The sequence below is a fragment of the Falco rusticolus genome, chromosome 6 (genome assembly GCF_015220075.1).
Source record: "Falco rusticolus isolate bFalRus1 chromosome 6, bFalRus1.pri, whole genome shotgun sequence".
NCBI lineage: Eukaryota > Metazoa > Chordata > Aves > Falconiformes > Falconidae > Falco > Falco rusticolus.
Window position 1 is genome coordinate 16,681,761 of NC_051192.1, and position 26,610 is coordinate 16,708,370.

General features: G+C 40.7%; 1 protein-coding gene across 21 annotated transcripts in view; it reads left to right on the forward strand.

Moving 5' to 3' along the window:
- The window catches only part of DTNB (dystrobrevin beta), a 214,912-nt gene that overhangs the window by 9,803 nt on the left and 178,499 nt on the right, over positions 1-26,610 (forward strand). For 16 of the 21 annotated variants that reach the window (XM_037391269.1, XM_037391263.1, XM_037391266.1 and 13 more), the window contains exons 3-6: positions 8,006-8,073; positions 12,014-12,094; positions 14,078-14,291; positions 19,399-19,484. In XM_037391269.1, the coding sequence (XP_037247166.1) occupies positions 8,007-8,073; positions 12,014-12,094; positions 14,078-14,291; positions 19,399-19,484 (448 nt within the window). In that variant the 5' untranslated portion in view covers position 8,006. Of the gene's footprint in view, positions 1-245; positions 696-6,804; positions 6,998-8,005; positions 8,074-12,013; positions 12,095-14,077; positions 14,292-19,398; positions 19,485-26,610 lie in introns of those variants that run through there. The other 5 variants (XM_037391265.1, XM_037391264.1, XM_037391282.1 and 2 more) reach the window with 5 other exon arrangements.

Below are 26,610 nucleotides of genomic sequence, written 5' to 3' on the forward strand. Positions count from 1 at the left end.
CAACTTGAGCATGCTTGACCTAAGACTTCTAGACTGTGGTCAGTGTTAGTACCTATACTGACTTTTCCAGTACATAAAAGATAAAATCTCTGCTAGTAGTGGGTTCATCTTACTGATTTCAGATTTTTTTTCTTAAACAAAGCTGCTGCCTCTTGACATAAAGCAGAATCATCTTCTGTGGAACCAGCACCATTCTTTCTTTAAATTCAAGCACTGTTCTGTTGCTGCAGGGAGGAAATCCTACTTCACTGAGTCAGACTTGAGCAGAGCACTCACGTGCTCTCTTGCAGGTTTTCTGTACTTCCACCTGAGGTGGTGAGTGTCAGTTCAGCTTGTGCTGCCAGAGAAAGAACTGATGTGAACACCAGAACCTCAGGAGCTAATGTTTACTTCCAGTTCTCCATAATTAATCAGAATCCTTGAAACTCTGGGAGACATCCAGCCAGAGGAGATAGTCTCTGGCATGCAAATTGAACTGCAGTCAGTTTTAACAGTCTTTAAGGAAAAAAAAAAAAAGTAGTAGGTTGAACCCACTCTTGGTCCCATCCTTAAGTGAACAAGAGCTTTTTTTGACGCGAGTGTCCTTACCGGATTGCTAAGTGTTACAAAAAGCTTTTTGAGCAAGAAATACCTATGGAGATCGTCCAGGACAGACCACGTAGACTCACTGTCACATCACCATGACTGGAAGCAGAGTAAGTTATTTGATGATACTGCTTTTGCTAGAACAACAAAACAGGATGTTCATCATGAAACACCTTTGTGTGTGAAACTCACATCTTTATCAGATTTAGGTTTTCCCCTCTAAAGAGACTGCTGGTGATACAGATGGCTTGTGTCCAGGCGTATTTCTTTAAGCTCTGGAAGTTTCAGCCTTTGGTTGAATTGTGTGTTATTAAAGCTAAGGAAATTAATTCCAGTGGTGTTCTTGAGTTACTTGTATGGGCATCAATTCTATATGTTTTGACAATCTGCACTTGAAGCAATCTGTAGACCTCTGATTCATTTTTTTTCCAATTCAGTTGTGAGGATAGTATTTACTTCGACCGTAACTTCTATTTTCTATCTTGCTGCTAAAATGACACACGTTTGCTTTATATCATACAATATAGATTTTTAATTTGGAAACACTGGAGTGGGGAAGGGGGAAGCAGAACAAAAACAGGCTAACACATTATCTTACTGCTAAGAATGCCTTGGTATATATAGAATAATAGAGGTAAGAAAAACATACCTGTCTACTTTTACGAGCAAGGTTACATTTTTGGGCAGAAGGCAAATGCAGCTAAAGAGTCCGAGATCCAATTCCTTACAGTCTCACTATCCCCAGGTTAACTTTGTCGCTGTCATAAACAACAGTGGGTAATCACAAACAAGTGACTGGAGGGTGAATGGTGAGGCATCTGCTGAAAGATATCTATTAAAAATACAGTCAATTATTATTAAGTTTAGGACTGTTAGCTATTGAGTTTGTTCTCTTTTATTGTCTAGTGTAGAGGCATGTCAAGTTACGCAAATAAGAGTGAGAGAGGGGAGAGGATAAACTGGCAGTCTGGGTTGATATGTCTGCTCCTAGGCTCTGAACTGTCCCTCAGGAGTAAGCATCCTGATGCTTTACTTTAGTTCTGTAAAAGCTTCAGACCAATGCTCAGTCATGGTAAAAAAAAAAAAAAAAAAGCTTAATAGTCTTCAAAAATTTTTTAATATTCTATTAAGAATATTAAAAAAGAAGACAAGAATGTTGTTACTGCTGCTGTATAAAGCAGTGGTGTGCCTACATGTTAAATACTCTTCTGTTTCTGCTTCATCTCTGAAAGCAGATGATGGAACGAGAAAAGGAATGGTAGAAGATGATAAAGATCAGTCATAAGTATGAGTGATTTCTCGGCAAGAGACAGCTAGTCTTCAGATTCTTCTGCCTAGAAAAGAGATGATGTCTGAGGATTATTTTTGTCTTCTCCAATACAGAAATGGGTGGAGGCAAGGGGAAGCATGAAATAGAACTATGCAGTAAAGAGTCTAAAAGAAGCAGAAAGATGATGAGGAACTCATACTTTTGGTCTGACACAGTGTGGTCATTCTTATGTTTCTGTTTAAAATAAACAAACAAAACCCACACCCCTACAAAGCTCCAGGAGTGTAGAATGGAATTTTACGGGTTTCTCGATCATACAGGCAGGACTTGGTACTACAACTTTAACCCTGACCTTTAAAGCAAAATCCAGCCTTTTCAGAATAATTAAAGCGTAACATCTCTGAACCTAATTAGAAATATCTATAGTTTCCTGTGAAATTCAGAGGTATTTGATTTCTAGCTTTATATAAATAGCAAGAAGTATTGTCTGAATCTCAAACTGCTTGGCTTTGAAGAAGTTGAAGTATCTCTACTGGTAGGTGAGAACTTTTTTTGCTGCAAGGACCTTTTGGGGAACCTTGCATTTCTGTGTAATTATTCTGAAATTCCATGGTGTTTTAGAGTGGGGTAAAGAAAGCAGACTTTTCTAATTAGACACTACTAATCCCAAGTCTTGGTGTCTTAATTTGTAGGCTCTTTTGATTAATTCTACATTTGAGGCACTCAGTGTAGATGGCAGGAAGCCTAAGGGAAGAAATAAGAAATCATTAGGCCTAGTCTACAGAAAACAGTTGTACTATCTAGCATTGAAAAGTCTGAGGCTGGATGGAGGTCGGGCATTTTGTACCACGGCCAAAACTTCAGAACACTGTCTGTCACTTTTGGTATTTGTGTATGCAGTTTCAGACTGTGCTTAAACACTGAAGTTAGGATTTAACAGTTCCCTCTCAGTTTTGCCCATTCCCCTTGAAGTAGACGTACCAAGGTACAGTATGTACTGTTGTTTGTGTAAGTCTGATTAATACTTAAGGTAGTTTTCTATTAGAACTCCCTCCTAACTTCATCTTCTGAATCCATATTGATTCTTGCATGGGTTCTTCATCTGCAAGTTCTAGGGTTTGTAGGCATATGCACCTTCAGGCAGCATGCAGCTACACGTACTGAAAGCTACAGGAAAATGAAATGCATCTCATTGTTGCATTTCATGGCTAGAGGAAGACTTAAATTCACAGTTAGTTTATTTTGGAAAAGCTGGTTTTTCTGCTCTCCACAGCAGTTTTGATCCTTACCTCTCATCTTTCAGTTTGCCCAGGTCAAATAACATTGTGTGTATTCTGCACTGCTGCTGCTGGCCATTCCAGTCATTGCTGTGCAGAGCAGTGATCCACTGTTCTTCTCCACTTCTCATCTCCTTGTTCAGTCTGTTGTGGCTTTCCATCCCAGGCTTTTCCTAATGTCATGCACATTAATTGCTATAGTCACCTCTTAGCCTGACCTTGGCTGCATAGCTTTCTTGACACGAATGTGTTGATTTGGGCTTACAGGAGCAGAGTGCACTCAGTACGTGCTAAGGAATGGCAAAATAAGCTGAGATCCCTCCAGGTGGAGGAAAGGCAGCAGGGGAGGAGATAACGTTACAGAATTATAAAATCATGAATGTCATGGAGAGAGTGGATAGCGATTAATTTTTCTGCGTGTCTCAGCAGAAAAACCCGGAGCCTTGTGAATCTGGTAGGAGGAGGGAGGTGCAGAAAAGCCAGTGTGGTGGTTTGTTGAGCTGTGGGATTCGTGTTTGGAAATTCCTGCTGCACAGCGCGAATGTCAAATTTATGGGGCACTAAAGGGACAAACAGGCTTGTGGGGGTGAAAGGATGTTGGTGGTTACTAAATACAGAGAATCGCTTTGGCTCAGCAAGTCTCAGTGCAGCAGGGTTTTGGAAGTTCTTGGGAAGTTTTTCTGTATGCTTGCCCCATCCTTTTGTTCTTCCCTGCTCACCTGCTTTGGGTTCGTTTTGGTGATGGGATACTGCATTGGCTGGATTTGGCCCAGTAATGTGCTGTTACTCTCTTAGCAGAACTTTGCAATAAAATAATTAAGGCTTTTAAGCATGACCAAGCATTTTTCTTCTTCTAAATCCCTATTTAGCACTTTATCTGAGTTCTTTTTTGTGGCTTGGGTCCAACAAACTTGATTTGGGTTACTCTTATGGAAATGTTCAGGTCCAAAGCTGACATTTTGTGAATGTATAAGAACTTTCTGCTGTTCATAATGTGAAATACTGACACTTTTAGATATATGTTGCTGCTGTCCTCCTTGTAGCAGTGTAGTGTCTGGTTCCTGCAGAAATGGGCTTGGGCCTTCTTCAGTGTATGCTATGTAGTTACCACACACTAAAATGGTAGCGTATGTTCAAGAGACAGGAGAGAAATGCAGTGCTCTTCTGTCAGATAGGCATGGATCTGTGTGTGCCGCTTCTCCCAAGCGTTGCTAATGTGTCGGGATTTTAAAGAATGATGAAGTAGATACCAAGTGTTTAGAAACAGCTCATCATCAAATGTGAAGGACAAAACTGAATGGAAAAAACCCTCCTAAGTACCTGTTTAAACATGTAATGTGATACTGGAGAATCCCAGTGCATTCACATTGTCCTCTGTTGGTACATAAATATTTTTTAGCATTTCTTCTCCCCATATGTTCATTCTAAGCATCCATCTTGTCATTTCAATCCATGCATGTTTCTTGGCACTTTTCTGATGCATTGTGCCACAAATGTTTGAAAAACACCCAATCAAACAACTAACATGTAACTAAAATGTACAACCAGACAAAAAAAACCACCAAAAAAATCCCTACCAAAAAACCCCACACTGCCACCCCCTTCCAACACAACCAAACAGAAAAAAACAATAATGCAGAACAAACTGCAATTTACCTTTTTTTTTTTCTGATGTTGAACACTGTAATTTGCATCCTTAACATAATTGCAGTTATTCTGGGTTTAGTTCATTCCTGGTTTGAACTTGAGATAGGTTTAAAGTGCAAAGACGGATGTAGACTTTCCCTCTTTCTCCTTCATCAGCAAGGGATCCTTCTGTATCTGATTGCTCAGGCTTTAAAAATGGGTTTGTCAATTATTCTAATGGATCTCATATGACTAATGTAATTTCCACAACTTTTCTAAGTATCTGCCAGTTTGTCTCTTTTCTCTCTCTGCTATTTGTCTGTACAATGTGGGACACTCTGGCCCAGAAATATAATTTCTTACATGTTTGTCCCGTCACAGATAATAGCAGGAAAGAATCAGCACGGAGAGCTGGTGAACCTAAATAGTAACAGGTTGTTTTGGTGAGCAGGTACGTGACTGTTGAGCTGCTCGCCTAATGCAAATTTCAAATCTTTTGCTCCCTTCAAGAAAGGCAGGGGACATGGAGGAGGTCCTGAGGCAATGTTCCTTGGGACATGATTTTCCTGAGACCGCACCTGAAGAATCTGTACAAGATAATTCCAGAGCTATGGGTGAATCGGGCTTTGTTGATGTGTCCCTGCAGCATTCCATAATCATGGAGAGACCACTTTAAGTTATTCAGGTCTCACTTCAAGGACATGGATGAACATCTAATTCATTCATTTGCTTTGCAGAGATCATGAAGGGTAATGCTAGCTCCTTTAAAATTTTAAAAAGTATATGTCTTGTTCAATCTAACCTGTTGAGCTATGGGTTATGTATGATAGTGTTCCATGACCATGGCCCAAGCAGCTTGAATGACCTCTTAGAAAACTCAAATCCTGACACCTGCAAGGCAGTGAGGTGTCTGAGGGGAAAAAGCTTGATGTGACTTTCAATGTACATGTTAGCACAGAGCAGCAAAATTAATTGCAGACTTAATATACAGGATTAGTCTTACACCCTGCTTCATCTGAGCCTTTAGTCCTTCCCTGGGCCTCATCTGTGATACTTGCACAGCCTCTCGAGTGGCGGTGGTGAATGGGAGTATCTGGCATTGCCATCTGCTTTTCCTTGCTGATTGGTAGCATGTCTCTGTGCCTTCTCTGAAAGCAGAGTAGGAGGCCTCTCCCATGGGTTTAGCTGGAGTCTGTGGGCTCTAGTAGGTAATTGCTGGGAGAAATGATGGTTACGGTATCTCTAGTATCACTCTGTCTTGCCACTCTGGTGCGAGGCAAGTTCCCCAGGGACTGGTTCCAGCTTTGCAGAAAAATGAGATTGGCTTGGAAACAGGGGGTTTGGAAGGTGGAGTGAAGGACATGTGTACCTGAAGCCCAAGGACAAGGTATAATACTATCATGATGATTTTTTTTGGTGTCGTAGAAGATTCAGATGATGTCCCTTGTGTCTTGATGGAGTCTCTACTAAAAACAACTTAAAAGATCAAATAACTAATTTACCTGCTGGAGTCCATCTGTTGTGGCATTTAGAGTGGCGCTAGCACTTGAAGTAAAGCTAACGACTGGTACAGTAATGGGCATTCTTCAAGATGGCGTGCATGTTTTAAGTGATGAGGAAATAAAGAGAATCTTAGTTAGCTCCAAAAAACTCTTAGGTCTGGGGCATTGTATGAGGATAGCTGGAACTTGTGGGTGAGCAAAATGCATCACATGGGTGACATTTCCCAGTGCCCAGCTCTGTGAACAGCTGCTCCAGTCCCCTGGGAAGTACAGCTCGAGACAATGCATAGTGAAGAACCTTGGTTGAGAAGATAAGACATCCCATTTGCATATATTTATTTAACTTAATAAAATTTATTTTAGGAAGCTGAAAAAATCTGCACAATGCTATTGAGGTTTTTTCCTTTTAAAAATGTAATACAGAAGCATGTTGGTTCTGAGTATGGCTTTCTGTTTTGCTAATTTTCCTATTAGGAAAAAAATAAGAAAATATATTTGCAGATTACTTTATATCACCATACACTTATTTTCCTTTTATGAACAGTTGAGGAAAAAGGTTTTGGTGGCTTTCAAGATGAATGTGTTGCAGCATCTTCACCAGAGAATAATTAACAGGCAATGGACAACTGCTGAGGGAAACTGTTAATCAGAGTGTGTGTGAAGTGCCAAGACACGACTTGCTTTTCCTTGGTTGACATTTAAGCCTGATGAAATCTGTCCTGCCATGTTGCATGAGGGTGAGCTGACTAACTCCCTTAGAGTTAGATTCTGGTGTAATTGTAGAATAATAGTTTGCCTTTTTTTATTTAGATGTTTAAAAAATATTTAAAGAGTTGGTGAATCTGATAACAAAAGAATAATGTAATTTAGTAATTTTAAGTGAAATTTTATGTTCATAGTTAATTTTGCTTTCTTTTCGCTGGAGTTGACTAAATTTAAGCGTTTGTCTTTTAGGATTATATAATGAAGCAACCCATATGAGGTACTAAATTGTCCCTGTGCCTCCTTACCTTGGTGTATCAGTTCAACCATGTTGTTGTTACTACTTTCATCTGCTTTCCTGAGAAAGGGAGCCCTGTGTGACCAAACAACATGGCTGTTTTTTTTTCCTTTCCACCTTAATTATATTTAAGGCCCTTACTTCCCTGTCAAATTGGATCTGACCTCAGGCATCAGGTTTGAAAGTTAAATGCAGCCTTGCAAGTTTTGTTTAAAGCCGGGAGAACCCTCTGCCCCCAAACCCAGCATCCCCACAAGAACCTTAGGCAAGGAAGAGAGATGTTATTGACCTCTGTCAGCCAGGGAAAGGAATGCAATGTGCTTTCTCCTTTTGAGCACCAGCGGTGCAAATCTGTACATTGGCTCAGCTGGTTGTGGCGAGGTCTTGCTTGCTTTGTATTGTGCAAACAAAATCGCTTTGAACCGGAAGGGATTCTTTACACAATATTGCTATATGTATATGTATGCAGCTCTGAGTTCTGCAAACTTCATATTAGCAACTAAAATGTTGAGAATGAATGTTTCCCGTACTGTACAGCACTTACACTTCAGACTTGTTAACAGATTTTTATCTGTCCGTTATGGAACATGATCGTTATGAAGAGATGTCTGTCTTTCTGCTGGTCTTTTGGTTTACCAAATATAATCAAACTGTTCCAGTTGAGGGATAAAATAATGTTGTTCACAGTAAGTTGCTCTTGTAACAAAATTCTAGCACAAACAGTGTTTGCCGTTTTTGTCTTCAGAATGATTGAGGAGAGTGGGAAGAGGAGGAGGACAATGGCAGAGAAGAGACAGCTGTTCATGGAAATGAGTAAGTAAGAAATTTGAAGACATAATGTCATTTATTCTTTACTGAGAGCTTCACGTTGATAGTTTTACCAGATCATCTGCATCTCGTTTCCACAAGACTATTGCCTCATCTAGTGAAAAGCATCCTGGGTGCTTCTGGGTGCTGGTCAGGAGGAGAACACAAGAGATGAGTCGCAGCTGCCTGAAAGGTCATTCACTGCTAGGTTTTGTGAAGCTCCTTTTTTAAGGAACATTCACATTTCTCATGTATGGCAATATCTAAAGTAAGTTTGTGGGAAAACTTGAAATAAATAATTACAACAGACAGGTCCTTAACCTTAAAAAAATAAAAATATTGCACCACAATGCTAGTGTGACTCAGAAGAGAAACAGTTTGAGATGCTTGGGGGGTGGTTGTGTTGGTTTTGGGTTGGTTTTTTTTTTTTACAGGACCATTCTCTGAAAGAGAGGCTGTAATTGTTACTAGAAATCAAATGCCTGTCCAGAGATAATATAATGTAAAGGAATGAGACTTAGCCTTTTAAAAAAAGATAGGTGCAGTTAGAAGTAAAAGACTGTGTGTTTCCTTGGCATCATGTTATTTTACTTTCCTGTGGGAAGGCAGGACTGAATGAAGTTCCTATGTTAGTCAAGTGTGTCCTGTAATTAGTTACAGGCTGGTGACGGTCTTTCTTAAAACAATACTATATTCGTGCTATTTTGTTGAAGGAATTCCAGATTAACATTCTTATGGCAGTTACAGGTGTCCCATAACTTCAGGAACAGTTTTATTCCTGGCTAATTTATATCTGCTTCCTTTCATGTGACACCAGTCTTAGTATTTCTCCCCATCTTTCCAACTTGTTTTGTGTTTGAGTTTATAGTCTTGTCCCTTTTTGGCTTGTTCAGCATCTAGCACAAACTAACTCCTGCAGCCTCCCTGATGTATAGCTCATCTCCTGGTCTTCTCTGCCTCTATTCAGCTTTACTTGAGCAAAGGTCACTGAATTGTGCATGATATCCTGGGTGAAATCTCATTAGAACCTTTTGAAATGACAAACGTACTTCTCCAGTAGCAATGCTTTGACTGGTGCATCAGAGTATATTACATTTGCCTTGTCACTTTAAAGTGTTACAGTCATCTTGTGATCATTTAGTACAGACGTCTTGCTAGTTCTTAGCTTTGGCTAATTTGTTGAAAATATTCAGAACTTTTATTGTCTTTAGGCAAGGTGTCTCTTCTTGCAGCTGTGGTTCTTGCTGTTCATTATCAGTGAAAGTGCTGGTGTACAGACGTTCTAACTGCCTTGCTCTGTAAGGCTCTTCAGCATATCAGTATGAGAAATCTTAAGGTCTTAAGCTTCACCTCCCCTGTGTTAGAATGTTTCCCTATAAAGTGGACACACAAATGGTTTCCTTTCTAGGTGAGCTTCATATGCAGGGTAGATGTGTGATGTGTAAAATCGATGCTTTCCACGACCATTTGTTGTTGATCAACATGCACATTTGCTGAAGTGTTTAGGTAACTGCTCGGGTGAGATGAGAGTAGACCTTGGCATTCACCCACGCTGGGTGTGCTACCCTGTGATGTGGGGGTGTTGCGTTAGTAGTGCTTATGGAGCTGTCGGACAGGCAAGAATTCAGTGTAAGCTGTTCTTGATTTCTCTGAACTGCAGTATACGTACAGAGTTTATCTTATGGAAGGGTATAAAGAAGATGGAGCCAGACTTTTCTCAGCTCAGTGGCAGGATACAAGGTAGCAGGCCCAAACTGAAACGCAACAAATTCCATCTCATTGCGAGAAAAAACAGTTTTACTGTGAGGGTAGTTGGTGGTTGAGCACTGGGAGAGGTTGCCGGCTGAAGTTGTGGAGTCTCCATCCTTGAAGATACTCAAAATCAACTGAATACAGTCAGGCAAGTTGCTGTGGCAGGCCCTGTTGGAGCAGGGAGAGGACTAGGTGATCTCCAGCAGTGCCTTCCAGCCTCATCCATTCCATGATTGAGGGATAGAGATTGTCTTGAAAACACGTCCCACTTTATCTTCTGATAGTTTAAAAGAATGGCCTTGTTTAATACAAAAGCTTTAATGTGACACAGGAAGATGAGAACAGAAGATGGATGACTTTTCCTTTTTGTTTCTGTTTCTACGTGTAGCTGTTAAATGACCTTTTATGTATATGTAAATATTTTCTGTATAAATTGGTATACATATATTTTATACAGCCAGAGCATTTTGTGAAGACTCACGGTTTGTGGAAGTGTGCTCTCTGGTGTGAAAGATAGAAGTATGCAGCCTAATTGAGAGTTTTGAAAGAATACTGCGTAGAAAATATGAAGCGAGCTATTTTGTTGTAGCCTTGGATCTGAATACTCCAGCCTATGTTTACCTAGGCAAGTACTTTCCTGAAATATCGGAGACTAGTTTTCTAAAGATGACGCTGTGAAATAATCCACTGAAATTTATAGCGCCATACTATAAAGCAGAAGAACGCTCCTCAGGTGCTGGCTAGTCTAGTGTCACTCTGAAGTAAGCCGTCATGGGGAGCCTTGAATTGGGAAGTGGGTCACCCCCCTCACTGATCTTCTGAGCACCTTTTTACCTTCAAGCCTACATCAGTGATGGAGAGAGATAATCCTTGTATGTCACTTTCAAGACACAGTACATGCATCTGCTTGTTCTTAAAAGATCTTTTGGCATTGTATTTGCGAAATTGTGATGAAATATCTAAAAGCCAAGAAGACTTTCTTAAATTTGCAGCTGTGAGTCAGTGGATGCCTACACAAAGGTAATTCAAATGAGGTATTTGCAAGTTGGTTTCTGAATTCAGAACATAGGAGGGAATAAGTTACCATCTTTGAGCAAGACCCCCTTATACAGCAACCTGATACTTTATTTAGGAGGATGTGGGCTTGGGTTTTTGTTTTTAAGTATCTTTGAGAAGTCTGGATTCTGCAAGTCACAGTTGTGCCCGTTTCTCAGTTCTTTACTCATCTAGGCTCTGGCTTTTGAGAGAAGTATGAAAGACTGCGGCAGAGCCTGCTTTTGTGTGTTCCTGTGAGAAAACAAGAGTTGCAGGAGCCATGTGCATCTGTGCTGTTGCTCATGTGCAACTGGATTGTTTCAGGCTACACCTTAGAACTATATTGATTTTAGGACATAGCTGCTAATGCTGTTGAATTGTGAGCCGTTTAAATGGCATTGTGGTTTAAGATTAATGGGATTTTCAAGACTTGACTTGTTGGCTGCTTCCAAATTAAAATGATCAGTACTGGACTTCAGTATCATTTATCATCCCCACATCATTTATGCTCTCGTTTGGTCAGTATAGGAGGTACGCAGGTCTGTTTGGTAGAGGGTTAATACAACTTTCTGAAATTGCTCAGGTTTGTAATGTTCAGAGTAATTGCTGGAACTAGTAGATGTACAGGCTAGTGATAGATAATGGCATTCAAATATTTCCTGATGTGGGATTGTTTGACGGTATAACACACATCTTGAAGTGGGAGGTTGTTGGTGAAGATTATTTTTTTTATTATTTTTTATGTTTTTGTGCTTTTTCTTCTGCTTCTTACTGATTTGGATCTATTTGGGAGACCAAAAGCATGCTCCTGAAGGGGCTGTGGTGCAGAAGGTGGTAGCAGTACTAACCCCACCTTTTCTTTGTCTCTTATCTTTTGTGTACGTGTCTTCCAACATCAGCACAGTCCTCTTCCTTACCCACTCACCACTTAATTCTTGCTTCCTTGTAAGGTACTCGTACAAGTCTCAAACTTAGGTCAGTTTATAATACACTGCTGAAAATCACTTTACCATGACATACGTAATGAAAATCTTTGTCACGTTTGTATGACAAAGATGATGTATGTGAAGAAACACTCAAACCATTTTTAAGTAAATCTCTCAGGGGTAAGCTGAATGTTATAGAGGAAAGAAAAACACAAATTTTTCTTTATTCATAGGAGCACAGAATTTTGATGTCATCAGACTTTCAACGTATCGAACAGCCTGTAAGCTGCGGTTTGTACAAAAAAGATGTAATCGTAAGTTATAATTACTCTTTATCTTCAAGAACTTCTCATGCATGATTGTTTCAAATATTCTACCCATGTCAATTTTAAGTACAGTGAGAGTAAGCAAGCATTTTATCAGAAAATGGTAGTTGTTACTTAAACTAAACAGAGATTACATATATAATTAAAAAGAGGCAGCGATCTTTGTCCAATACTGTAGAATATCTTCAGTTTTGTTCTTTGTTTCAAAAATTTAAAATATATGGGCCAGCTGGACATATTTCAGTTGCCCTCAGTGTCAGATGCAGGCATCTCAAGCTATTTGAGCTCCTGTTCCATCAGGGCATACTGCAAACCACCTGACAGCCAGGCAGAGGTATGACTTTGGTGATGCATAATACAGTCACTAGTGTGAAAGTGTCTGGATCTGACTGTGGTGGCATATGTGAAATGTAGCAACCATAAAGAATCCTTCAGGTTCATACCATGCTAGTCAGTGTAAGTTTTCTCATTCTCTTTCATGGTCCTTTAACCCTTGGAGAGCTCACCAAAGAAAGACTAATCCAAGGGAGAATAAGTGATGCTACTTTGCATTCTGCTACCGTTGCGTCAGGCGCAGCAGAAAGCGAAACACTGATGTATGCTGGAATAGGTCCCTCCTTCCAGTGAAGTGGAATTACTGTGTGTCTCATGTGGAAGAGGACAGGAGAACAGCTGAGGAGTCCTGCAGAGGACTTGCGTGCCTGCATGCTGCAAGTTGTAGCTCCTCTGTAGCACTGTAGCTGACCACAGGATGCATGTGTGTCTCGTAGGGCTGTTGGGCCAGTCCGCACAGTGCCTTTCATTTGATGGATGGCTTACAACTTCTTCATTCCTATGGAAAAGTGTTGGTTCTTGTCTTTGAGTCATGCTTTTGAATTCAAAAGCTCTGTTAATCAGCAGAGAGAGGTATTAAAAAGTGCTGATTATAGTACAGTGCACACTTTGGACCCAGTTCACTGATGCCATGCATATGCCTTGAGTAACCTTTGCCATATGTGTATGTGTAGATGAGGCTGTGCGTTTATGATCTTTGTCTGGACCACAGGGTGATCCAGGGGCATGTGCTTGGCGTGACTAGGTAGCTTGGCTTTCGTTATTGTGTGGTTTTTATGTAAGAAATATGAAGATGAGTTTTATGTAAGAAACATTGAAGGTCACACTCTTACTTCAGACCCTTTTTTATAGGTTATGGAAGATAACAAAAGATGTGAAGTTAGCAAATAAGTCTGTCCTTTGTAACTGTTGGATCATGTTCAGTTTGGACTGATGGATTACTGTTGATCCTTAGGTGCCTTCTCCCACTATCATGCATACCTTTCAAGCTCTGAAATATTTAAAAACATAAATAATGTGGTTCTGCAGATCACTTACTGTGGTTTTGGGAAACTTTTTCTCTATGTTGTTAAGACTTCTTAGATATGCCCTAAGATACAGCAGGGTAATTTAAGGAAACTCTTTGGAATTCTAGACCTGTGTTTACAAAGTATTATGCTCTGGATTTGGCAACTGGATCAACTGGATCCCGTCATAGTTTAACTGGAACATCAAGTTCCTCCTTCAGTACTGAACTACTAGTCAGCATGAGGATGTTCAAAATTATTATAACCAGTTTGTAGTGGATTTAGAATATGGCTGATGCCTTTCTCGAATAAAAATACCTAACTCTGCTAAAACGCACTGCATGATGATGGAAGATAACTTTTCTCCTTTATGAAGTTTTTCTGCCTGAGCACCCAGATGTTGAAGGGTGGAATAAAAGGCACACAAGATGTCTGGGCTCTACTCTGTTACTTTAAACCAGCTGACACAAACTATAAGTATGAATTTCAAGAGTCTGACTCTCACTTTGACTACAAATAAGTAACTGTTCATTCAAAAATAAAAGCTAACCTAGCGTTCAGAAACGGTACCATAAAAGTAAGCTTGCATGCGTTACAGAATAGAAGTTAATTTTTTTTCCTTTATTTTTAGTTCATCTTGTTGATATCTGGAATATGATTGAAGCCTTCCGAGATAATGGCCTTAACACTTTGGATCATAACACAGAGATCAACGTGTCTCGACTAGAAACAATCATTTCATCCATCTACTACCAGCTAAACAAACGCCTTCCTTCTACTCACCAAATCAGTGTAGAGCAATCCATCAGCCTCCTCCTCAACTTCATGATAGCAGCATATGACAGGCTAGTAACTCCTCTAGTTGTATTCTTAAACTAATTTTCTCTTTTAGTTAGATGAATGCAGCCAACAACTGCATGAGTCTCTGGCAAACTGTCCGCATGCTATTTCTCAAGTTCAAGAAATTGTGTGTTGCACATACACACACATGTATTTAATATCATAGTTGTGCCTGCAGAGATTGACATTGTCACAGCAGCAATACTTTGCTTTAAAAATTGCTTTCTTAAGAAAGATGAGTTAGTGCCTTCTGGAACTTGCAGACTGCTGTGAGCTGAACTGAAGATAAACTGTGTTCTGCAGACTGTGATAGAACATTGTTAACCTCATTGTGGTATAGCACTGTGTTAACAAGTGAAAGTGTGTTATTGAATCTTGATCAACAAGACCATTTTATAATGCTACCTTGTTTTAACAGTCAGCTTGCATCCCATTCTAACATGCTGTGACCCCATAAAGGCTAATTCTCATTTCTTTGCCGGAAAAAAAACTTGATTTCTCCTTCAGGGTACTGTCTAGGCATTTCCTGGTGTCCTGTTTTATAAGTTTCTTTTGCAGCCTCTTTCTTCAGGGTTTGGTCTGCTAATCTTCTTGAGTAGTTGTGTCTGGATTCTCTGAGTAGCAACTGCAGATCTTTCACTGATGTTTACTATTCCTTGCTTTTTGTCTTATTTTTCTCACAGTCAGCTATTATTTCAGTCTTGTCTTTCTTCGGCTTTTGCCCTTTGTCCTAGCAGTAGAGAACTGCTTGTGGCCAGGATGCTGTCACAGAGGCTGAGGAGTTTTACCAAAGACAATCTGCAGCACTGAATATGCCAAATAGTTGGTCTGTTTGTAATGTCCAGGCTTTGATCCTTTCCCAATGTGACTACTTCTTATTGTCACCAAACTGAAGCCAGGTTTTCCCCCTCCAAAAAGTCTGTCTCGCTAAGGGCAGTTGAAAACAACACAAAGCTCAGAGCAGGCAGACTGCTATGAAAACGGAATCAAATGTGTATTTTTCTGATTTGGTATTAGTTGAGACATGTTGTCAGGGTTAGCTGATGGGTTTAGTTATTTTGAGACAGAAAATAAAGAATTTTAAACCAGAAATGGTCACATTTTGGGGAGCTGGCTCAAAAGATTGAGGCTTTATTTAGAGGTATGTTTTTTTCCCCCCACTGCCCCCAACCCTACAAGTCCTGCCTCATCTGGAACCCAAGCAGCACCCTTGATCCCAGCACAGTACAACAGTTTCTCCTTAGGCTCCTCTGCCTGGCACATGGGATTGAGACAGAAGCTGGGATGCTGGGCTGCATCGTGCAGTGGGAGAACCAAGCATAAGAGGAGAGGCAGGGCTGAGGCTCCCTCTCCAGGAGTTCGTCAACATGGCAGACGTTTATTTTCTAGGAAGAAAACCCGTACACATCTGTGCTGGAATTGCAACACTGGGGTAGCTGTGTGGTTGCTTGAATGCACATAGTGCAGTAGGTTCTTACAACATGGTGCTGGTGGTAAACATCACAAAGTCGTTAGCATTCCACCAAACAGGTACAGGAATCAAATATTTGACTAGCATCTTCTCCATGGAAATACTTAAGCTAAAGCTTAAGTAACTATGAAGGACGCTTACAATGAATGCTTCAGTGGGATTCAACACTGATCATGGTGCAGAAGCGATGGGTCGTACTGCATCAGTGGTGAGTAGTGAGGAGCAATGCCTGTGGTATGACATTCTTTGCTCCTTTTTCCCTCAGAGCTTTGTATGGGTGTTTGACAGTTTAATCCTGGTCAGTTTTTCCCAGTAGCCTCTCATGACTTTCCAAAGTCCCTGGCCCGTTACTGGCATCCCAGAGGAACAGCTCATTGCCTGCCCCATCCTGCTGTTTCAGAGCAGTCAGGTTTTTGCTTCGTTGTTTCTAGAAATCTCATTTAATTTGACAGTGGGTTTAGTTGCTCCAACTTTTTTTTTTTTTAGTTGTAAGTATCAAACCACACTGTATCTGGTAATAAAGCAGCCTGCAGTAAGGGAGAGGGAGAGGATGAGCACAAACAAGTTGAGCAGCCTGGGCTGGTGGCAGGTGTCCCTGCCCATGGCAGGGGGTTGAAACCAGATGATCTTTAAGGTCCCTCCCAACCCAAACCATTCTATCGGGAAGTGAGTTGGCAAGCAAAGTGTGATGTGATTAGGAGGAACCTCATAATCGGCAGAGCTGGTAAGGGCTTACTTCAAGCATATGCATATACGTAAGGAAATGCAGCATCACACAGAAAGCTCTCGTGCCTCTTCTGGGAAATCAGGATGACTGGGTGCCTCTCTGAGGTGGCTGTGTGCTCTTGCTTGCAGCATGGGAAACAAACGAGAGGAGTGAGAGGTCTGATTCCCCTACAGAGGACGAGGTGGGAGAGCTGACACAACTGGAGTGCTGCAGCGGGTTCTTCGGGAGGGACAGATGAGGAGGGGGAGTTGCCCTTTACATGAGAGAGCAGCTGAAGTGGATGGAGCTCTGCCTGGGGATGGATGATGAGCCAGCTGGGAGTCTGAGTCAGGATCAGTGGGCAGACTGACATGGACATTGTTGCTGTGGACATCTGCTACACACTGCCTGGTGAGGAAGGCATAGAGGATGAGGCTTTCTTCAGGCAAATGGAACGAGCCTCATGTACGCAGCCCCAGTCTTTTTAAACAAGCATCCTAGTTCTAGTTCCGCTCCTGAGAATTCCTGATGGTTACAGGAGTTTCAAAATCACATTGAAAGTTTTGCCCTTTTTCCTTTTGTCATGCAATTCATCAGATTGAATAGCATTGGTACAAAAATAGATTTTGGCAAGTTGCTTAATAACTACACCTCTGCCAGATTGCAGGGGGAGGAGGTTTGGGGTTTCTTTTGTTTTGTTTTTTCTGTTTGATTAATAAACAGAACATCAACAGAAGCAGACCTAATATCTGAAGGCACCATAGGATACCTGTGCAAGGAGGAGACATTGATGGCTTTAGTCACTTGTTTTTTCTGGAAATTAATTCAAACCTGAACTCTTCTTTTGAGAGGGGAAAAAAAGAATGCCTATTAAAAAGAAAAGAGGGAGAAGAGCTGAGACTATAACTTAAGGAGATATGAATTAGCTGGTAAGATTTGCTCAGGAAAAAGTGGAGGTCAAGGCCTGAAGAGGATGAACTTTTCAGACAGCCAATTTCAGATATAGTAAAGTTTTTTTGGTTTTTTTTTTTTTACACATGGGGTGCCAACTTACTTCTTTGAGAAAGCTGTTTAAGAGAAAAGTCAGCAACAAAATAGGATAGCTGAGATCTTTACCTTGTTGTGATATTTTATAGCCTTTATATTGCTTGAAATAAATATCTAATGTGTTTAGTTTTCTCCCTTTAGTTTCTTCGAACAGTGGTTAAAAGGGTACTGGATATCATCAAAGTGATGGCGTTTGAATGACCGTTCCTCTTCACAGATCTTCCTGCTGCTGTAGCTCTAGGAGAGATGGCCTCTCTTCTGTAGAGGGAATATCTGAAAGATACTCTCAGTCTGTATTTGAGAAATAGCATATTATATTTCAGGTTCTTCTCAGCCTAAGAAAGGTTGAGAGCCGTTACCTCGCTGTGGAGTGTGAAATGTTACCAGAAGATGATATTTGCATATTAACTGAGTGTGAAGGGGGTGGGGGGGTGGGGGGGAAGTTATTTGGTTACTTCCTGATGTCTCCATCTGGTTGCTTGTTTGTCATTGACATTAGACCTTGTCACTACTTCAATACCATCGGCCAATATTTACTTCAAATAATTCTACTCTTGACGTTTCCCAAGTGCTAGTCATCTGAGTGCAAAGGTTAAATATGTATCTTGCTTCCACTGAGAAGTATTCTACAGTTTTTCTAGAACTCTTCCAACACACATCATGTATTTTCCCCATCATTGTTTTCCATGATAGCACAAATTATCTGTCCAATGCATTTAATTATGGTTACTCAAACTTATTTTAATTCTTGTTCTGCTTTTACATGTGACTAACTTTCTTGGTGGCTTATCAGTCTCTACCACTGTTGCTGTTTATAGTTAAGGATAATGACTCAGTATGTGTCTGTTTGGCGATAAGTTGCTCAGAATTCCAACAGCTTTTACTCACGTTTACACACATTTCTTTTGCCTTACACACCAGTAAACCCATGTTCAACTGACTTCATGGTAACAGTGGGTTTACACTGAGATCACCACATTGTGGCTTGCTTAATATCATGTATTGGAGGCTGTCTGACTCCTGTCTTTATTACTGTGAAAAACAGAAATTCAGGAGCCAGGGAGGTGGGCTGCGTGCCTTCTGGGCCAGCACTAAGCTGGGAGAAACTGTTACTGGTGTTAATTGTGCTGTGCTTTAACCCAGCAAGCCGCCTTCTCTGTTTCTGGTGACTTAATTCCTTCATAATTTCATCCTTATCTTTCTTTCTGGTAACAGGAGTAATACCCGTAGCTGTTTCTACATATTATATCATGCTGAATAGGCTTTTTTATACTTTCCGTAGAGACAAATATATTTTCTCTTGCCGATACTAGAAAATTATTCCCAAAATCTACCATCTGGTCTGATAGCCCAGCAGCTTTACTAACTTAAATTAGAATAAAACATCGTTCACATTATTCGTGTTTTGTGTTGTATATTCAGGTACAGCTTCTCCATTAGCTGTCAATTACTTACACATTTCATTCTAAAAATAGTATTTGAACATCAGTTTAAATCAAGGAGTAAAAATCTAAAGCAACTAAGAAAGGAAAAAGGGAGATGTTTTACAGTGAACAAATGTATTTGAACGGAAAAAATTAAAACATTACTTTTTTAATAGGACAGCTATAGGATGAACAAGACAAAAGATAGTCTCTTTATCTGCATTTTTCGTAATTCTGCAAGAAAATTTGATTTGTGATTAGACACTTGTTAAATCTTCCAGTATATTAAAAATGCTAATGTTATCACTGTTTAATGTTATATTCCATAGTTTTGGCAGATCGTAGTAGTTAATGGAGGACACTTATGCATATCCTTCCTATTATAGGCCTCAGTATGTTTGTTACTTACCATTCTATGTAGTAATTACTTGCCATGTGATTTCTTTATTTTTTTTTCCCCACAGTGAGGGCCATGGGAAGTTGACGGTATTTTCAGTGAAAGCCATGTTAGCAACAATGTGTGGCGGTAAAATACTGGACAAACTAAGATGTAAGTATTCTTCAAGCAGACCATTTCATGAAATATTTTGTTTCCATTATTGGCCATATTTGTTTGATTGTATTAAGTTCTGAAAGCTAACTTTTTCACTTACTCAGCGATCTTCATACTCAAATGGAGCTTGCTATCTTAATGTTTTTGTTACACATGCCATCTGCTGGCCATAAAATATATGGAGTTTGTTCCTGAGTATACTTGAAAAGCATAGTTGTTTATTTTGAAATACTTTAAATGTAAAACTTCAGGTTTGATTTTTATAATAGTAATGTCAAATTTGTTGCCATTTCCCCTGTTTTGAGGCTGTTGGGGGGGGGCTTCTGTATATCTTCTTCATCTGCGATGCTCTGTGCATCTTTTCATTCTGCAATTCCAGCTTCTCAGTTCTTATTTTTTAACTTTTAAAATATTATTATTCTCTTTTCATCAATCTTACTTCCTTATTTTCTTGTTTCCACAAGCCTTCTGCTGTATCAGTAGAGAATCAGTGATATCCATAAAAATTGTTTTGGTCCTTTAGTAATAATTCTTGTTGTTCTTTCTTAGTGGCAAGGTGTACTGTTGTTTTGGGTGTTTTTTTCTTTTCATTTCCACCCTGAAGACTTGGAAAATTAATCTTGCTGTCAGTGCCAGATTTCACTGTTTGGATCTTGTCATTTTCACCTCACCCTAAATTCCCTTTATGAAAGTTATGTTGTAATAATCCATTCCTCATAATCTCTGTGGTTGTCATTCACTCTAAATAATTTAGACTTTTCTATATCATTAAGCTTCTTTATTATATTTGCTTTAAAGTTAGCATCATAAACTACATGACAAGGTTCAAAAAAAAGATAGTGAAAAATCACTGCCTACGCATACCAGGCTGCCCCTGTTTCAGTACCAGGAAATGCCATTTTTTTAAATTGGGAATAACTATAAAACTCTCCGATTGAAAACAAAGCTGGAGGTGACTAAAAATTAGTGTTAAATAAAGGGGGCAGGCATATATGACAGAGGATATTTAAGGCTACTTAAGTGTTTTTAACAAATTAATTACCTTTATAGATTATTCTAGATCAAATACTGGGGGGGGGGGGGGGGGGGAAGATAAACACTGCATGTCCTCAGTAAAAGATTACATTTTGGATTTAATGAGGATAAAATTTGTGGAGGTTCAGCAGTTCAGCACAGGCCTGGGACAGAAAAGGAGCATTATTTCTAGAACTTGCAAGACAATACTGAAACACATCAAGAAAATGGTGATGTGATTCTTTTAGTGGAAAAGGCAATTAACCACTGGAATTAAGTGTTATGGGAATCAGTAAACTTTTCATGTTTTCAGACAAAGGCCTGGGTATCATTCTGGTAGTTATATTAAGCCTCAAGTTACTGATTTAAAAGGTAGCTAGTAAGATGCTTTCACCTTAAGGACACCTCATTTAATAGTTCTGTTTAACAAGTGTGCTTAGCCTTAAAACTTAAAATTTGTGCATTTAATGTACTGTTCTCTCTGCCTTTTCATAATGTCTGCTTTTTAATATAGCATTTGAAACTTCCATTTCTTTTTCCTTATTCTGTTAGCACCTGTTTCCTTTGCCATGGTAACTTTTTTCTTTATAACAATTCCTAACTGGTGTTCATACACACTGGAAGAAAGGCTTTTGACTGCTTTTACTGAACAGTGCTGCTTCTTATAGCTTTGTTATATTCTGGTTTTAATACCTTTTATTTCTTGTATCTTAATAGCTGACCTTTAGTTTGCATTGTACTTCAATGTTTCCTCCAGTATCTGCTGTCTCTTTTTTTCTTGGTGCACTTCTCTTTAGATGTGAAGCACCATTTTCAAAGAGCATGTGACTTTGTATTTGATGTGTTTTGGCCAGTAGCACTTCTGTCTTTTTTTCTTTTTTTTTTAAATTCAGTGTTAAAATTCAGTTCCTCTCCTTGCTTTTTCAGTATGTCGCTCACACTGACTTCACACCATTTGATGTTTCTGGGCCAGTTCTCATGACAGAGCGCTAACTGCTGACCCACCTGTTTAAAACCTGGTTTTGGTGAGGGTGTGTTTTGTTGTCCTGTCAGGTATAATGTCTTGTGAGTCAACTGAGAAAGAAGAATTTCTTTATCCACAGCTGTAACAGTAATGCTGACTTGCCACTGTTTTGTATGGTCGTGGCACTTTCTTCACATACACCATGTGCTGTGGATACTCCTCTGTCCTCTCATGTGCTCGTTGTTGTCTCTGCTTAGTTAGAAAGAAAGTTAAAGATTGCAACCACCTCACTGTTACTCTCTTAAAATGCTCAGCATGCCACGTTCGAGGTTAGGACAGAGGCAGAGTCTTGGTACATAATTAAAAAAATTGTTCAGGAAAGGGGGATTTTGGCTAAATTGGAATTGAGATTTTAGGAGTATAGTAAATCTGTGCGGGAGGGAGAAGTTTTCTGTAAACCAGAATAGAAGTGGGCTGTTGACTTTTCAGACAAGCTCATAGGACAGTTTTCTGTGGAATGTGGGAGAAAATCTGAGATTCAGAATAGTAGAATCTTGTAAACCTTCTGAGGGGAGAGAATGGAGGAAGTGTGTCGTGATGTTAGTGGGGTAAGTTTGAGTATCACCACAAATCAAGTAATACAATAGCTGAACTATTAACTGTTGGTTACCTGTCTTTCTGAAAACTTTGGAAGGGACAAGGGAATGGGAGGAAGAAAGTGTCCTGTGAAATACGGGAGGGGAGATGTGGGGAGCTGCAGGCCCATATACCTGACATGTCTTCTGGGAAAGCTGTTAGTAATTAAGAACAGAATTAGCTGATGCATAGATAAATGAGACTTTGTTTTGGGGGGAAATGGCTTTTGTGAAGGGATGCCTTATAAAACCACAGGAGTTTGTTAAAGGAGGCAAAAGAACCCCAAAAAGATGGACAAAGGAGTTCTGCAAATACAGACTCGGATTTCTGAAAGGCATTCAGGAAGGTCCCTTATCAAACACATTAAAGGCATTTAAAAGTTTGATGAAAGGAAGGAAAGGTTGGGGGTCTTTGCATGGCTAGAAGATTGGCTAAAAGGAACCAAAACAGCAATAAAGATGCTTTTTGTATATAGGGATTGGTGGATAGTGCTGTACCTAAGCTGTTTTTAACAGTCCTAAGAGGTCTGGAAAAAATACAGTGACAGGTAACAATTTGATACAAAGTAGATCAGTGTAGTAAAAGCTAAAATAGACTGAAGAGTTATAGTATCATCTGACAATGCTGAGGAATTGAAATAAAATGGTAGGTGGAATTTGATGTGAATATATGTAAAGTGGTGCATGCTGCAGGAGTGAACTGTCATCTTAATGTGATGCACAGAAAGGTGAGCTGAGAAAGCTGTTGCTCAGATGAGAGATCTTGGAGGTAAACTTCTATGAAGATGTTGATACTCCGTTTAGTAATGGCTCAAAAATATATGAAATGTTAGAGGGGAATGATGTGAAGAACAAAGTGGAGACGTAAAGGCACTGTATAAATCCATGGTTTCTTTGTGCTTTGAAGTGCTACTCCAAGTAACCCCCATCTGGTAGTCTGCTCTTTCCAGTTCCAATACATCTTTTCTGAGAATAACAACAGATTGGTGTTTCTTCTTTTCTGAGAATATCATCAAAGGTAGAGAAAGCCTTCTGTATGAAGAATCATAGAATGGTTTCAGTTGGAAAGACCTTTAAGATAGAGTCCAACTGTTAACCCAGCACTGCCAAGCCCACCACTAAGCCATGGCCCCGAGCGCCACATCTTTAAGTCTTTTAAACACCCCCAGGGACAGTGACTCCCTCACCTCCTTTCGGTGAAGAAATGTTTCCCAGTCTCCAACCTAAACCTGCCCTGGTGCAACCTGAGGCCGTTTCCCCTTGTCCTGTCGCTTGTGACCTGGGAGCAGAGACCGACCCCCCTGGCTGCAGCCCCCTCCCAGGCAGCTGTAGGGAGCGATCGGGTCCCCCCTGAGCCCCCTCCTCTCCAGGCTGACCCCCCAGCCCCCCCATCAGACTGGTGCCCCAGCCCCCTGCCCGGCTCTGGACACACTCCGGCCCCCCAAGCTCTCTCTGGGAGTGAGGGGCCAGAACGGACCCCAGGGCTCGAGGGGCGGCTGCACTGGTGCCCAGCGCAGGGGGACGGTCCCGGCCCTGCTGGCCATGACATCCCTGACACAAGCCAGGATGCTGTTGGCCACCTTGGCCACCTGGGCACACTGCTGGCTCGTATTCAGCCAGCTGTTGACCAAATCCTGCCACTGTTTTGTGGGGAGAAGCCCTGTGTGATTGTTCTCAGGTGCTTTTGTGGTTTCAAATACATCAGTTACCTTGGATCTTCGCTGCCGCATGGACCTCCATCCCCTACCTCCCCCAAGACAGCAGACCAAATGACCTCGCTAGCACACTGTCCTTCAAACATGGACATGCTGCCCCCAGGCTTATCTCTAGCCAGCCTGGGTTTATCCCTTTCCCCCTTCAAATCTAGTTTATAGCTCTTTCCGTGAGCCCTGCTAACTCCTGTGCACAGATCCTTTTCCTCCTTTAAGACAGGTGTACCCTGTCTGTTGCCAGCAGGTCTGGTGTCATGTAGACTGACCCATGATCAAAAACTCCAAAATTCTGCTGAACAACTAGATAGAGCAGGATTCTTCAACCTGTAAAGAAAAATGGCGGTGAAAGAATAGAGGTTTATAAAACCATGAGCCATGTGTTAGTGGTGAATAGAAAACAGCTGTTCTGCCCCTTCCAATACAAGAACTCTAAAGGACTGTAACTGAAATTAGCCGACTGAAGCAACAAAAAGCAATACTACTTTAAACTTTAACAGAGGATGTTGTCGGTATCAAATATTTTAGCCACTCGATTACTCCTTGAACCAATTTCACTGAAGGCAAGTTCATCAGGAGCTGCTGAATGCAAAGATACTCTCAGCGAGTAGAGGAATATTATGGGGAACGTGCTTGCCTGAGCCATCTGCTGTTGGGATAAACAGACTGTTGATCTGATCTGCCTCAGCTGTTCTCATATTCTTTATTTCTTCTTCTGATTGTTATGAATATGCTGTCCTGTTTTTTTTTCCCCTTTTCTGTCTTTCCCACCTGTGTCTCTGATTACTGACCCATTTCATCACTGAAATTGTTTCCAGTTTTCTTGTTTCCCTGATTCCAGCCCTATTCCTGCACTGCCTCTGCCCTAAGCAGGCTGTCAGCTCTGACTCGGCTGGAACGCAAGGCTTTCTGGAAATCATGGAAGTTGTAAATTGGTTTTTTCCTCATCTCATAATTTATATGAATGATAGTAACTTGGTCTCTGTACTTGCATATGTATGGGCTTTTTTAAATTCTGAAAATATGAACAAATGGAGTGTTTTCCAGTCCATACAGTGTCTGGCAACACGTATGACATGGGAGTTGTTCAATGTTACCACTTTGCTGTCTCCGGAAAAGATTATTTCCTCTAACACCTTACTCCTTGCAAAGGAGTTCCTTTATATGGTGTGCAAGGTAGGAGTTGTAAACCCAGCTTACTGCTATAAACTTTGTGATTTTTGTTGTGGCCTTCTAAGCCCAAGAAATGCCATTTAAAAAAATGTCAGATTTTGTGGATTCTGCTGACTTTATTTTGGCATTCAAGTAGATTCATTGTGAAGTAATTAGTGCTTCCTTCCATGTCATTTCTGCAAGTAAATTGCAAACAGAACTTCAAGTAAATCAAGACTCCATCCTGCTCGTTTTAAGGGCTGGCTGACTTCTCTAGTGACTGGCTCTACCTGTGTGGTACTTCATGGCTCCCTTGCCTCACTAGCGCCTTTTTTCCTCTCACCATCTGGCTCTGATAAGCTTTCAGTGCTTACTGAAGTTCACCCTAAAAATTCATACAATAATGTATGCTAATTACTAGGTTTTACATAACAAAGTTCCTGAAAGTTAATCTGCTGTAGTTGAATTAGCCTGATTGCAGGGTTTTGATTTTGGGGAGAGGGTATTTTGGTTTTTTGGAGGAGTGGGGGTGAAAGAGGAGTTACTTGTTTTGGTCCTAATTAGTGAACCAAAGTAGTAGTAGTAGTAATAGTATGTGGCTTGTTGTAGCTCATCTATTCAAAATTAACAAGCTCAGTGCATGATTTTATACAAGCTTTCTTACATATCATTAACTTATAACAAATGTCAGGAGTTGCCACAACATCTGCTGATCTGATAGAGGTAAAGCAGCTGCAGGGCTGTGTCCACAGTCTGCCAGTGGTGAGGGTAGGTGTGCATTCCCGGTAGGAACATGCATATGCAGCCACACAGGTTAACACAGGCAGAAAATAACCATGTGAACACAAACAGCACCAATGACCTGGTTCTGTTATCCCCCCCCCACCCCCCGGCTTTGCCTGATAAGGATGAAAGCCTGTTGGTGGTATAAATATGTATCTATATGCATATGCCTGTACAGTATGGATCCCTCCAGTGACTGGTCTTAGATGCTCATCTATCTGGTAGCTGTTCCTTGGAGCTTCTTGGATCCTCTGGTCTCTCAAGTGTCTGTCCCAGACTTACAAGCTCTCTGATATCTAGCTCTGAAACTCTAATCACTGAATTTTCCTCTAAAAGCATCTTCGTAATCTCCTTGTAGGTGTTTGGGTGGTGTTACTAGGTCTTCTCAGTGTCTTATCTACTCCAGGCTGAGCAATTGCTGTTTCCTCAGCCTGTCTTCATGGAGTAAGTGCTCCAGCATGCTGATCAGCCTTGTAGCCCTCTGCAGAGCTCACTTTAGTTTGTCTTCCATAGTCTGTGTCTTTCATACTCTCAACAATTCTCTAATTCTAGGGGGGTCCCAAGACTGGATGCAGTACCTAGAAGAGGTCTAAAAAGTGTTGAGCCGAGGGGGATAATCGCTTTGCTCTACTAGCTGAGCTCGTGTTCATACAGCCCAAGATGGTGTTGTCTGTCTTTGCTGCCAGAGCGTGCAGCTGGCACTTGTTCAGCTTGTGACCTCAAAATCCACAAGGACTTTTCCACCAGAGCTTCTCCCCAGCCAGGATTGCTGCCAGTGTCTTCCTTCTCACGGGCAGGACATTTGTCCTTTTTGAATTTCATACTGTTCCTGCCGGCCTATTCCTCCAGCTGGTCTAGGTCCTACT